Source organism: Arctopsyche grandis, chromosome 8 (assembly GCF_051622035.1).
Source record: "Arctopsyche grandis isolate Sample6627 chromosome 8, ASM5162203v2, whole genome shotgun sequence".
NCBI lineage: Eukaryota > Metazoa > Arthropoda > Insecta > Trichoptera > Hydropsychidae > Arctopsyche > Arctopsyche grandis.
In genome coordinates this window covers 31,254,018-31,268,384 of record NC_135362.1, presented here as the reverse complement: position 1 = coordinate 31,268,384, position 14,367 = coordinate 31,254,018, and the positions used below count along the sequence as shown (strand labels likewise).

At 35.5% G+C, this 14,367-nt stretch overlaps 1 protein-coding gene across 1 annotated transcript; it reads right to left on the bottom strand.

Moving 5' to 3' along the window:
• Window positions 1-12,111: 12,111 nt before the first annotated feature.
• LOC143915948 (uncharacterized) lies at window positions 12,112-14,367 on the bottom strand. Its single transcript, XM_077436767.1, has one exon. The coding sequence runs from the start codon at window positions 14,365-14,367 to the stop codon at window positions 12,139-12,141; it is 2,229 nt and encodes a 742-aa protein (XP_077292893.1). The 3' UTR covers window positions 12,112-12,138.

Genomic DNA, 14,367 nt, shown 5'->3' with positions numbered 1-14,367 from the left:
ACATGGTTAATCTAATAGTAAACATTTGATTACATTTATTTGAATAGTTTTATTTTATTAAAATGGAATATTCATTTGTTTTTTTTTTATTAAATTTAACGTCACGGACTCTACCACCCAAACCATACACTAAACCTTACATAAGTAGTCTCTTTCGAAATTATGTATATATTAGATTATAGTCGATACCGTAATGTGAAACAACGCTCAATTTATTGTTATTACATGTTTTCATTTAATTTGATGATTTTGGATGAATTATAAATATGTACAAACATATGTACATATGTATACTGGGATTCTTGCAATCATTTCTTGAGTCATAATAAAATATCGTTTTTTGTGATTTTCATCTATTCTTCGTCAACTATTGAACTTGTGGTAAGTGAGCTTGTTCATATGTTTGTTTCATCTTATGATAATAAAGATGACGTTGAAACCGATATGTTTGATACTGAAATGTGTCTCGTTTTTGGAGAATTGGGTTCAAATGATCATTGATAGGGGAAGGTGTTGTAATATGGTCATCGTGGGGCAATATGGCCACCCCTCTCTTTACTCGCGTTGTTGAATGTTGGATGCGTTTGGGTAGTGTTGAAACCTACCAGTTGCCACCCAATTCTTGATTCCATTTTCAGTTCCGATTCCCAATTCTTGTTTCCGTTCCGATTCCCGATCACTGTTTCAGTTCCGATTCCCAATTCCTGTTTCAGTTCCAATTCCCGATTATTGTTTAAGTTCCGATTTCCGATTCCTGTTCAAGTTCGTTTCCGATCCCTGTTTCAGTTCCGATTCCCAATTCCGGTTTCAGTTCCGATTTCCGATTCCTGTTTCAGTTCCGATTCCTGATCCCTGTTTCAGTTCCAATTCCTAATTTCTGTTTCAGTTCCGATTCCTGATTCCTGTTTCAGGTCGGATTCCAGATTCCTGTTACCACCTACCCATGCAATTCGAATTGCTCAAGTTATTGACTGAGGAAAGAGTTCTGTTTTATTAGATTTGTTCAAAGCTATGTATAGAACAGGGATTTGATTTTTAATTTGGAATGATTTTCCATTGGACTGGTTAAAATCTTTTTTCGTGACTTTACCAAAAAAACCAAAGGCTAAATCATGCGGTCATTACAGTATGATCAGTTTGATGAGCCTTGTCCTCAAGATATTTCTGAAGATTATACGTCAAAGGCAGACGTTTTGAAGAATTAGAATTAGAAGTAGCTGTAGCTAATTATATGAGATATTTCAAACTCAGTTGGGAAGGACCACCACCAAAACGAGGCCTGACAACCGTCAACTATCTAAAACCACCATTTAATTTTATTTTCGACAATGTAAAATAATATTACATAGCATTATGTATGTAATAGTCGATACTGTAATGTGAAACAACGCTCAATTTATTATTATTAAATGTTTTCATTTAATTTGATGATGTTGGATGAATTATACATACATCGTATTGGAATTTTTGCAATCAATTCTTGAGCCATTTTATATACATTCCTGTATAACTTTGTCGTAGTTTCCAAGAGCTGAAATCTTGTTGCCTATTAGTTGCTGAAATCTTGTTGCCAATTTATCTCATTTCATTGTTGAAACGGTTCCTCCATCAAATTGGCAAAAACCATCCTTCATAGTCTATAAATTTATATATGTGTGTACAAATTTAATACCATAGATGTCGCTCAGGGCAAACCCGTAAGGACATCACGGGGAATAATGAATTAAATTTAAAAAATAATGTGTTGTTGTCGAATTTTATTTTATATATTTATGAAATACATAGATCAAGTCATAAATTGCTATCTTAGTAACTGAATACATGGATTTCGAATGCTAGACTAAATAAAGTGATACTTATAGAATTTTATCGGCATGTACCGAATCTTTTTGAGTAAAACGCTTCGGAATTTCATAAATTAATTTTTTTTTAGGAATAGTGTAGGTACATATTTTTATTCGACCAGAAGAAAAATTACTTCTAATGATACAATGATTTTTTTTGTCTACTATTCCACCAAAACAGAAAACAGAAAAACGTCGTGTACTTCAACTGCTAACCCTAGGAGTAGGGTTACAACTTTAAAATCCGTTATTCCCCGAAATCAGATTTATAATCAAAGATCGGCGTTCGATGGATGCTTTTCGCACAAAAAATGGTTCACTATTGTCAATTTCTTAGAAAAACCACGCTTCTTTGCTATCTTGCTGTGAACATCAATGGAGCGGTCTATTGTTATTTGAAAAGTATTCATCGAACGTACATTTTTAATCATAATTATCTATTTAAAGTATGGTCAAAAATCAATCTTTGTAGGCAAATTTCTAGCCCAATCAATCAACCATCAGCATTATAAAAGACTAGTGTTGTGCCCGTTGATTCCAACAGGTCACTTCGGAAAGGAATTAAGATAAAGTTAAATATTATATAAATATAGCCGTTAGAAATGATGAATGAATGTGTGTGTGTGTGTCACCCATCGCTCGGCCTGACGTCACATGACGCTCCATCCCCCACTTCCCCGCTACTACGCTTTCCTTCGTCTCCTCGATCACTTGTCTCTGATTGGCTGTGTGTCCACGGTCTGGCACATATCCACATCGGGTCCGTTTTCACACGACTCTTCTATATTTCACTTCGCTAACGATTTAGTATCTATTCCTACAATCTTCCGATCGTTTTGAAACTTAGCCATTTTTTATATATATTATTATGGACACAGTATTCCGTTGTAAATCTCTGTATAGGGAACTACTTTTACCCGGCTTCGCTTAGTATTTATAATATAAACAGCTTAAACATGGCGAATCTAATAGTAAATATTCATTTGTTTTTTTATTAAATTTATTTGAATCGAAAAAAATATATGTCGGATCGTTATAGGAATTTTGACTTGTATACGAAATTCCCAACTAATGTTTCTTACATACAAAGTCTCTTTCGAAATTATATATTAGATTCCCCAAAAAACGAAAATAGTAGTGAAAAAACGTAGCAGGACTTCCATATTTATTTATTTCTACTATCTGCTAAGTGATTTGTTAGTATGCTAGTCTTGTTATCCAATAATAACTATCTAATATTTATAGATGTAAACGAAATGTTTTTTTTTTATCTGTATATACTATAGAGCCTGAAATTGTATAAGCTTGAAATTGCAACTACCAACATATGCATGTAATTTTTACAAAAGTTTTATTTATTGATTGCATTCTAATTAAAAGAAGTGCATTACGCACGTATCATCCATTAGAATGCAACTGGCGCTAACGGGTTGTCAGTTGCTGTTAACTTGTTTGTGATTCGTGTTCTGTCAATCTTTTTGTACAACAATAATTGTTCAATGTATGTACAAAGTTGTAAACAAGATGTTTCCACTTTGTAGTGTAGATATGAAATTGTAGCAATAAAATTGCAGCAATCAAAACATGAACGCAATATGTATAATGTAACCGATTAGATTAATAAATAATCAATAACGTTGTATAAACTAGCATAACAAATTTCAAATTAGTATGTCATAAAACAGCGACTCTCAACATTCACAACTGTGCAAAAAATGATTTGTATCATATTTAGCAGTAGGTACTGAATCTAACTGCAACGGATCTTTGTAAATTTTGTTAGGAAGAATTTCAGATTCGTTTCATAAAATAATGTTGGAATGAATATTTTATCTTAATGTAGGATACGAAAATTAAAAATTAAACTTAGTCATTACCTGGAAATAGAAAAACTTGCTATAGCGATTATATCCAAATTACGCCCAATAACAAAAATTGAACACATATCGTTGGCATATGTCATTGGGATAAATTTAAACAATAATATGGTGACAGTTTCATGTTTTAGTAGGAATAGGAATCCGCCCCATGCAACGTTTTTTGGTGCGTACACATAAAGTCAACGAAGGCAAACTTAGTTGGGACCAGTAGCGTACAAAATATCGAAATAAAATAAAATTAAAAAATTAAAATTAAATTCAAATTATAATTACACTGTTCGACAAAAAAATGGTTCAGAGACGAGATATGACTTTTTTATATATCTATGCCCAGTAAACACGAATCTGGTAATAAAAATGTTGATTGGCTCGAGATTCGGAGATATATGTGTTTTTTTAAATCGTGCGATTTTTCTATAACTTGGTGTTGTTCGGTCGATGTTTCAAAATCTGTCAATTTCCTGTTCAAAATGAATATTGGAATCTATATTCGGGTATTTTATCTTTCATTGTTTAGATAATTTTGATATTTAATTTTATTTTTATTTTGATATTTTGTACGCTACTGGTCGCAATTAAGTTTGCCTTCGTTGGCTTAATGTGTACGCACCATTAGGCATAGATAAAAAAAATGCTAAATTCACGTGAAGGACGCAAATGTTTTGATTTGATTTATTTATTTATTGAAACTTATTTTATATTGGTAGTACGTTTACTTTTGGTTGGAAATCACTCATGAAACGTTTATTTTATTTTTCTTGCGTTCAAATTGAAAAAAAAATATATAAACATCTACATTTAATCAACTATATTATATATGTACACATATTATTTACCGTATGAAGCCCAAAAAATCAGTCTATGTAGTCTAAATCATTTCTGTAAATATTATATGTACATTCAGTAAAATGCTGTTTTTATAAACTCGTAATATTACGCTTGAATTGGATTTTAATGAAGTTATTCGAGCTTTATAATGACTGTACATAACATCAAAAACCACTAGATAAAGGACTATTTTATATTACATATGTATATTTGTCCAACATTAACAAAATCGGTGCATACGAGCCGAAGCGAACTTGCCAACAAGTTTTTCGTTGCTACCAAACGGTATTGTGATTCTTTCAGTTCCTCAATAATAGCAATTCAATGTTAAGAGGTGTAAATATGATGTTTTTGCTAGTGCAGGGCAAATCGGTGTTCTCAGTGACCAAAGCAAGGTAAAAAATTCCAGAGTTTAGTTCAATGGTAATTTTATACTAAGTATAATACGAATTTTGAAAGTTTTGTCATTTATTTTGTTTTGAAAAATAATTTTTCTCATAATGGTATGTGTTTTAATATTTAAATTTACACCCCTGACAGACAGTTTTACTTAAAGAGTAGATTTTTGAGCAAATGCACAATCAATCGACAGTTGGATGCATTAAAGAAAAACGAAGAATGTCCGGCACTTGTTGCCAAACCTACGAAAGATTCTAGCGAATACTATTGTTCAAAAGAAGAGTGGGATAACGCGAAACCTTTCAGTCAAATTCCAGGCCCATTGCCATTGCCTATAATTGGAAACACTTGGAGATTTCTACCGAAAATTGGTAAATTTACAATATTCCTGTCTTATATGTTTATAATCGGCAAAGAAATCACTCAATGTTTTATTTTCAGGTGAATATGGAAGTTTGGACGGAGATATATTCAAAATCTTTCGTAAGTTGAACAGCCAATTTGGAGACATAGTAAAGATGGAGAAGATTATCGGCCGAAAAACAGCCATCCATATTTTCGATCCAAGTGATATTGCAAAAGGTAATACTTTACAGTAATTTTGCCATTTTGAATGAATGAATATAAAATTTCCCTTATTTTATAGATTTATAAAGTTGAAGGGGTCATTCCCGAGCGACACACTTTACCAAGCCTGGTATATTTCAGAAAGAATATGCGACAGGAAATTTTTCAACATAAAAAAGGTCTATTGACATCGTAAGTGTTTCATTTACATTATAATTTATAAATAAATGGATAAACTATATTTCTAATATACAAACTATTTTAGTAATGGTGAAGATTGGTATGTATTTAGAAATAAAGTCAATGCAATAATGATGCAACCGCAAATAATTAAACAGTATGTTGAGCCAGTCGATAGCATTACTAAAGAGTTCATTACCAGGCAAGTGATTTAAGGTATTGTAACATTAGTTATTATAATAGAATTGATGATTTTGAATAATTTGACATTTGGATTCAAAAGATACGTGGAAAAGATAATAAATTATCAGTAAATTTTATGAATGAAATTAATAAGTGGACGTTGGAAACCACAGCCCACATGGCTTTAGATACGAAATTGGGCTGCCTTCAAGGAGAATTATCTTACGATTCAACACCAGCAAAAATGATTAAAACAGTTGAAGAAGTATTTATATATCTAGGAAAATTAGATTTTCAACCAAGCATGTGGACATTATTTGCAACGCCAAATTTCAAAAGGGCAATGAAAGCTTATGATGCACAAGTAACGTATGTTGTCATCATTTAGTTGGGCGTTTTATTGTATTTTCTGTGGATAAAATCATCCATTCAGTCATACTATTTAAATTATTTGTAGTTTCAGTCAAGACCTTATTCAGAAAGCGATTGAAAGAATTGAAGCCAAAAATGTTGGAGATATGACAGATTCAGAGCCCAGTGTTTTAGTAAAACTATTGAAAGTTGATAAAAATGTTGCTATCGTTATGGCATTAGATATGTTGCTCGCAGGAATTGATTCGGTATATTTTTTAATTAATTTTCATTTTAAATGGATTCAAAATTTTATTTTAAGTTCTGTATGTTTCAATTTTAGACGTCGACAACATTTTTTACAATCTCGAAACAAACCAGTCAAAGCAAGATATTTTGAGAAAGGAAATAATGACACTTTTGCCTGATAACAATTCTAAATTGACCGTGGATGCCTTGCCTTATATGAAAGCATGCATTAAAGAAGCTGCCAGATTATATCCTACTACTCTTGGTACAGGAAGAACTCTCTCCAAAGGTGTAGTGATAAAAGGTTATCGAATTCCCAAAGGGGTGAGAATATTCTTCTTAAAAATAAAAGAATTACATTAACTATTCATAATTAATTTCTACCTGTTTTTAGGTTGATTTTGTGTTTCATCATATGGCAATTTCATTATACGACAAGTATTTTCCTCGTGCAAAAGAATACATACCTGAACGTTGCCTAAGGGAAAACATCAAATCAGATATATCGTACAAAAAGGCTCACCCATTCTGTACAATGCCTTTCGGTTTCGGTTCTAGATCGTGCGTTGGCAGACGTTTCGCAGAATTAGAATTAGAATTAGCTGTGGTTAATTTTATGAGATTTTTCAAACTCAGTTGGGAAGGACCACCACCAGAACGGGGCTTAACAACAGTCAACTGTCTGAAGCCCCCATTTAATTTTACTTTCGACAATGTAAAATAACAATACATAGTATTATACTTATACTATAATCAATACCATATACTATGACATAAAGCTCACTTTATTTTCAATACATGGTTTCAATTAATTTGACGATGTTGTTCGACTATTATACTAGTATCGCAGTCATACACAGAGTGTATATGTGTGTGTATATAATCTGGGATTACAGTTTTAGTGGTTTTAATAATTCAAATTGATTTTTTGTATTAAATTATTGAAATTATTATATTCAATTTTTAATATTGTATTTAATAGTTTTACTTTTATTGTATTTGATTATTATTTTAATTTTCTTTTTTGTGTCATTGTATTATTATTACTATTTTTCAAATGAGTTTTGTCACAATGATTTTAATTTAATTTGAAATAAATAATATATATAAAAGCGGACGCGATGTGTGTATGTACATATGTGGCAGACGCGTGGAGACACAGCCAACCAGAGACAAGTGGTCGTGGAGACGCGGGGAAGTTGGGAAGGGGGGGGGGGATGGAGCTAAACTACGGATAGAGCGTGCTTTTTTCAGGAATCGGGGTGGTTTGGCTCTATTTACAAAGCTAGAGTGCAAAAAAAACCTTGCTTTTACAACAATTGGACAATTAATGGCGCGCTTTGCGTCCAGAGTCTAGGTGGAGCGTTTGACATGTGCGATGTCTGGCCGAGTGACTTCAGTGTGACGTGTGACGTTAGTGACGGGAGCGTACACACAGATCCACGAAGATGCGCACAAACAAATTCATTCATCATTTCAAACGGATGAACGGTTTGATCGGTGAGCGTGTAATGCGCGCACTCAACTTTTTACGATTAATACGTGCGCGTGCGCGCCTATTCATTACCTTAAATTATATTTACATACATATATATAAAATATAACTTTATTTTAATTCGTGTATCAATTCCTTTCCAAATCAACGGGCACAACACTAGTATATCATAGTTACGTACATATGTATATGTATGTATAGACGATCTGTAGCACTAGCTGCAGAGCTAGAGATCGTTACAGAACTGATACTTTGACTATGCATAGTTCTAAAAGTCTTCAATATTGTTGACACCAAGCTGTTATACCAAATCGTACCAATCTGGAATATTCCACATCCACATTTAACTCCTATGTAATATCGCCCGTGTTGTCCTTGACAAAATAATGTACCCTATATTCATCTAATCTGGTGCATTAGAGTTTCTCAACTTTTCTCAAAAATTTGAATTACAAACAAAAAGAAAAAGTCTTATTATGATATAATATTAGAGTGATTTCACTAAAAATGTCAATTTTTTCATGTAAATTTTGCAAGGCCAACTAAATTTCAACACAATCCGTTACGTAATACTTGATAGTCAACAATTTGGAACAACAAATAGATATTTGGACGAAGTTACAGTAGATTGATTATAGCCGTCATACTACAAATGGTATAAGCACCACCGCCAGTTTGTGCTGATCGGCATCGTGATACTGTAACGTACATAAATATCAGATAATTGGTGCTCATGGACCGCTGGTTTACTATCCCTAACGAGCTGTATACTACAACCAATAAGGTCGCGCGACCCATCGACCAATGATCTCCCTGTACGGAGAGTACTCGATGGGTATAAAAACTCAGCGGTTTTCGTCCGTGGTTCATTCGGAGCTGGAGGGCCGGCGGATGAACAACTAAGAACTATCCCTACCACACTTGCTGCATCTTTCAATCCGATCTCGGAAACCCCTCCATACGTCCACGCTACAACACGGCCTTCGACAATCATGTGGTCTGATATCCATTATTCAACGTACAGAGTTGTAAACAAGATGATCTTACTAGCGCAGGGCAGATCGGTGTTCTCAGCGGCACAAATCAGGTAAAAATGTCGATAACTTTGGTTCAATGTTTGAATTATAAACAAAAATGAATGGGCTGGTATTTTGAGAGATTTGGATTGTAGCATCATTAGCGCAGATTAAATAGTAGATACACGCTTGAAAGATAAACAATCTCATTATGTATTGTATTTAGTCAATGTTTTGAAACATAATCATGAAAATATCATTTCAAGTTGAAATTTAGTTTACATACATATACATTGTTTGATTTGTTTTGATTTGTTTGATGATGTTTATATTTGCAAACCTGTGAGTCGTTTATATGTACTATGATAATGGTAGATTTTTGGATACATGCACAATCAATCGTCAATTGGATAAGACGATCGAAGATTGTCCAGCACATGTTAAGAAATATTCTAGCGAGTACCATTGTTCAAAAGAAGAGTGGGATAATGCGAAACCATTCAGTCAAATTCCAGGCCCAGTGGCTCTGCCTATAGTTGGAAACACTTGGAGATTTCTGCCTATAATTGGTAACCATATTTCCGTTTCATATCATATATCCGACAAATATAACACTAGTTTAATATAATTCAATGCTTTGTTTGCAGGCGAATACGACAATACGGCAAGTGATATATTCAAATTATTTGATAGGTTGTACAACCAATTTGGAGAAATAGTTAAGATGGAAAAGGTTCTCGGTCGAAAAACCGCAATTAACCTTTTTGATCCAAATGATATTGAAAAGGTAATTACACCAATGTTGCTATATTTATTTGATGGATGAATAGAAAATATTCTATAATTTATAGATTTATAAAGTTGAAGGAGTTATTCCGGAAAAAGATGTTATGCCAAGCATTTCATACTTCAGGAAGAATATGAGACAGGATATTTTTGGACATACACAAGGTCTTTTGGCATCGTAAGTGTTTGATTTACATTATATTTTATATGTATTCCCGTTTAGTTTTCTATTTGAATTTTAATATTTCAGTCATGGTGAAGATTGGTATGCATTTCAAAATAAAGTTAATAGTGTAATGATGCAACCGAAAATAACTAAGCAGTATGTTGAACCAGTCGACAACATTGCTAAAGAGTTTGTTGATAGGTGATCGGTATTATAATAATATTTAATTTGCATCTCAGTGGCATCAATGATTACCATTCAATTTAATTTAAAGGATTCAATCAATACGCGGAAAGGATAATAAATTATCATTGGATTTTATGAAAGAGATTAAAAAGTGGTCGTTGGAAAGCGTAGCATATTTGGCTTTACATACAAAATTGGGCTGTCTCCAAGGAGACTTACCTGACGATTCATTACCAGCAAAAATAATCAAAATATCTGAAGAAATATTTACATACGGAGGAAAATTAGATGTTGAACCTAGTGCTTGGAAATATTTTGCAACGCCAACTTACAAAAAGGGCTATGAAAGTTTATGATGAACAAGTAACGTAAGTTGCATTATTTCATTTCAACTTTCTTGTGTATATGTAAACGCATTCAATCTTAATTTTTTGTGTGCAGTTTCAGCCAAGGTCTCATTCAGAACGCAATTGAAAGAATTGAAACCAAAAGTGTTTACAATCCGTCAGATTCAGAGCCCAGCTTAATAGAAAAACTATTGAAAGTTGATAAAAATGTTGCCATTGTTATGGCATTAGATATGTTGCTTGCAGGAGTAGATTCAGTATAGTTTTACGGTTTTAAATGTCCTTTATTATATGTATACAACCATATTTAAATTTCTGATTGATTTAAATTTAGACATCCACTAAATTAATGAATATTTATTACTATATTTCTACAAACCAGACAAAGCAAGATATTTTGAGAAAGGAAATCTTGACACTTAATGAAAATTCAATGAAAATTCAAAATTGACAGCAGATATTTTAAATTCTCTTCCTTATATGAAAGCGTGTATTAAAGAAGCTGCCAGACTATATTCCATCATGCACATTTTTTTAACGCTCGTATCTCTTAAACGAGAACAAGCCAACAAAAATTAATGATATATTCAAATTCAAAGGGTCAAACTTGAATTCAATGGGTAAATAAAAAACTTGATTTTTTGTTGCTCAGTGTAATTAATATCACAGAACTAAAATTATAAAACAGTTTTAATCAAGCTACAATCGTTAAATTAAAATTTTATAAGCTAACAGTGACTATTTAATGCCAAAGGCGGGCCTGTGTATTATTTACAAGTTCATTAAGTCGTGATTTGATTGTTGATAGTTCTAAACGCAATGCTTTGTCTTAATAACGCTCATGGCGGGAAAACCAGTTTCGCAGAGGTAAGTTGAAGGAAATGAGAATAGAACTTTCAAGGCAATTTCAGCAAGTTCAAGAGATTCTGCTTCAACTTTGTACTTATATCCAAAAATAAGCTACTGACGTTATGGTTTTGAAAACTATCAATAAACAGTTTATATTAGAGATGACATTTAAATCAGCCTTTGATGAAAAAAAAACAACATTTACCCAAGCTCTACCAATGAATCTAAACAGTACGCAGAATTCATCATAGAACCTTGTCCAATTCTTGCAAACATAGGAGATAACAATTTTTCAGTATTTGTAAGTAAGTACAAATATCAAAGAAATGATGGAAGCTTGTCGATTTAGAAAAAGAGCAATAATATTCATGTTCAATAAAATACAATAAACCTATACTAAAAATGCTTAAAACAAGTGCCTAAAAATTGAAATAAAAAGGAGGAATCTTTCATACGACGAAACTAAACTAACAGGATTGCTTTGTTCTTCATTCATGTACATAAGTTTATATATATAAAGTTTAATGTCTTGAAAATAAAATGCAACTACACCGATCAAAATAAGTGATTATCTGGCAGGTAAAAACATGAGACAATAACCCTTCGTCCTGGATCTAGAGGAGAGCAGCTTAGTGCAATGAGCGAAGGTTTTCGTGCCACAACGATTAGTCGTATTATTATAAAACCTGATAAAAACAACAAAACTATCACTAATAGAGAGGATATGCATGTTGCATAGACCGATTTCTTTGCGAGTAGATATATTGTCTGTGATATATGGTGAGGGGGCGGCTCTTGCCGCGCGTCCCGTACTATGCGGTGTACTTGGGCTTCCTGAGATGGATCTCGCAGTGCTTCATCATGTGGTCCTTTCGGATGAAGCCCTTTTTGCAGGTGTAGCAGGAGAAAGGCTTATCTCCAGAGTGCAGACACATGTGCCGGCGCAGATCCGTCTTGTAGTTGAACTGCTTCGGACACAGGTTACACTTGAACGGCTTGTCTCCGGCGTGCTTCACATAGTGCTTCTCGTATGCTGCATTGCTCTTGAACCTTTTACCGCATCTTCTGCATTTGTAGGGCTTTACGCCGTTGTGGAACGACTTGTTGTGTTGGGTCAGATAGCAAGATTTGGTGAAATATTTGTCGCATTCGAAACACTTGTGGATGCTAGGAGTTGCCGTCTTTCCTGCTTGCTTGTTACTGGACGTCAATGGGAGCGAAGGCACTGTTGATGTGATCGAGGGTGAGCCGTTGTCCTCGTACTCGAACTGGATGGTGGGATCTGGTGGCGAGTGCACTTGAGATTCGTAGTTCTCCTTGTTTGATATGTCTTGAATTTCATGGTTTCTCTCCAACGAATCGGACGTGATGTATCCGGATTTGATCGATTTCGCTAAATCGACGTTGGTCAAGTGGAGTTGGTCGTAGCCCGTCTTCTGCTCTCTGAAGATTGCATAGTTGTGGATGTTGTACGTTTCGAACTCGTCGTCGTCCTTGTCGCGTTGGGCCAATTTGACATTGGTCAGCTCCTGATAGTCCTGGGAGAGAGAATGTGAAGATTGAGCACTGCTCCCGTCCGGCGACATAGGTACTGGTTGAAGATATGTATAAGGTGAGTCTATTACCACATAACTTTGTATGTGTGGAATTTCGCTCGGGGAGGCCCCCCCCACGTTATGCATCGATGAGAAGTTCGGCAATACGATACCAAAATGCCGAGGCTGGAAATGGGCGAAGTTGGGTAGCGGTCCGGATGCCTCCGGTCCGTATTGCTGTTGCTCTGCAGTTATCTCACCAATAGTACTGGTTATGTTGGAAGCCGTATTCATAACGTGGGGGGACATCGGGTTTGGGTGGTTCGGTCTCGAATTCTGAGGAAAGTAAATGGAGGGAGGGCGATCCCGAGTCGTAAGCCCCGGATGGTCCATAGCATCCGGGTTGTAGAGGTTGGCTAGCAAGTGGCCGAACGGCGGCAGGTTGTGCGTCGTAAGAGGAGATATTGCATTGTTCATTGAAACCGATGGCAGGCCCCTCGAATGGTGATTTAAATGAACAGAGGGACCTGCCAGCTCGTTTGGGGAATTTCCAACAGTGTTACTTAATGTGCTGGACTGGTCTGCTGCGGTGACACTTTGCCGATGATTGCCCGTGTCTAGCGGGTGCGTGCCGGGTCCGGGAGGCTGGTGCCCCATCGTCAACGGGTGCGTGCCGATATGATAATGGAGAGGGTGGTTCGCCAGGGGGTTGTTCTCCAGCAGCTGGTTGCTGGGAACATTGCTGGGATGGTGCATGTAATACTCTTCAATGCTTTGTGATATACCAGAGTGCGGCGTCCTGTCGAAACTTTGCGCCGTGAACTGGGATGCTGGTTGCGCGTCTTCGGAGGCGCTGGCCGGCTGTTTGGCCGAATAGTTCGGGTCTCGGTCTGGATAATAATGTGTGCTGGTGGGCATCATCGCTGGATCTGGTTTTCCCGAAGATTGGACCGCGTGCTTGTGCAGCGTCGTGTTGTAGTGGCGTTTCAGGTGTCCCGAACTCGTGAACCATTTATCACACGCGGTGCAAATATAAGTCTTTGGCCGACGGACTTTGTTCGTTTTCCAATTCGCGCTGCAATCGGAAATCGGCGGATCACTGTTACCGGAAGAATTTGAGGTTTGCGAACTAGATATTTGCGAACTGGCCGGTGATTCGAACGGTCTGTACAACGTGTTCTGCTGGTGCATGTCCTGTTGCGACGAACACGGATCGGGTTGAAGGATATCCGGTGTTGTCCTCGACGAACCCACTTGATGCACATCCGGTCTCGACGAAGACCACTCAGCTTGATAATCACTGATTGATATCTCATGCGGTTGATACAACTCCTGGTCTTGATGCACGAAATTCTTCTGCTCGAACATTGTTTCCTCGTGGTACATTTTCTGCTCGTGCGGATACAGTTTCTGGTCGTGCAGAAATTGCTCCTGTTCCGGATATATTTTGTGCTCTTGGGAATCTTCATTTATGTGTGCGTGACCGTACCTGTCTAACCACGACAT

Coding starts and splice junctions, on each gene's coding strand:
- LOC143915948 (XM_077436767.1), bottom strand. CDS start 14,367: ATGTCGTGGTTAGACAGGTACGGTCACGCACACATAAATGAAGATTCC.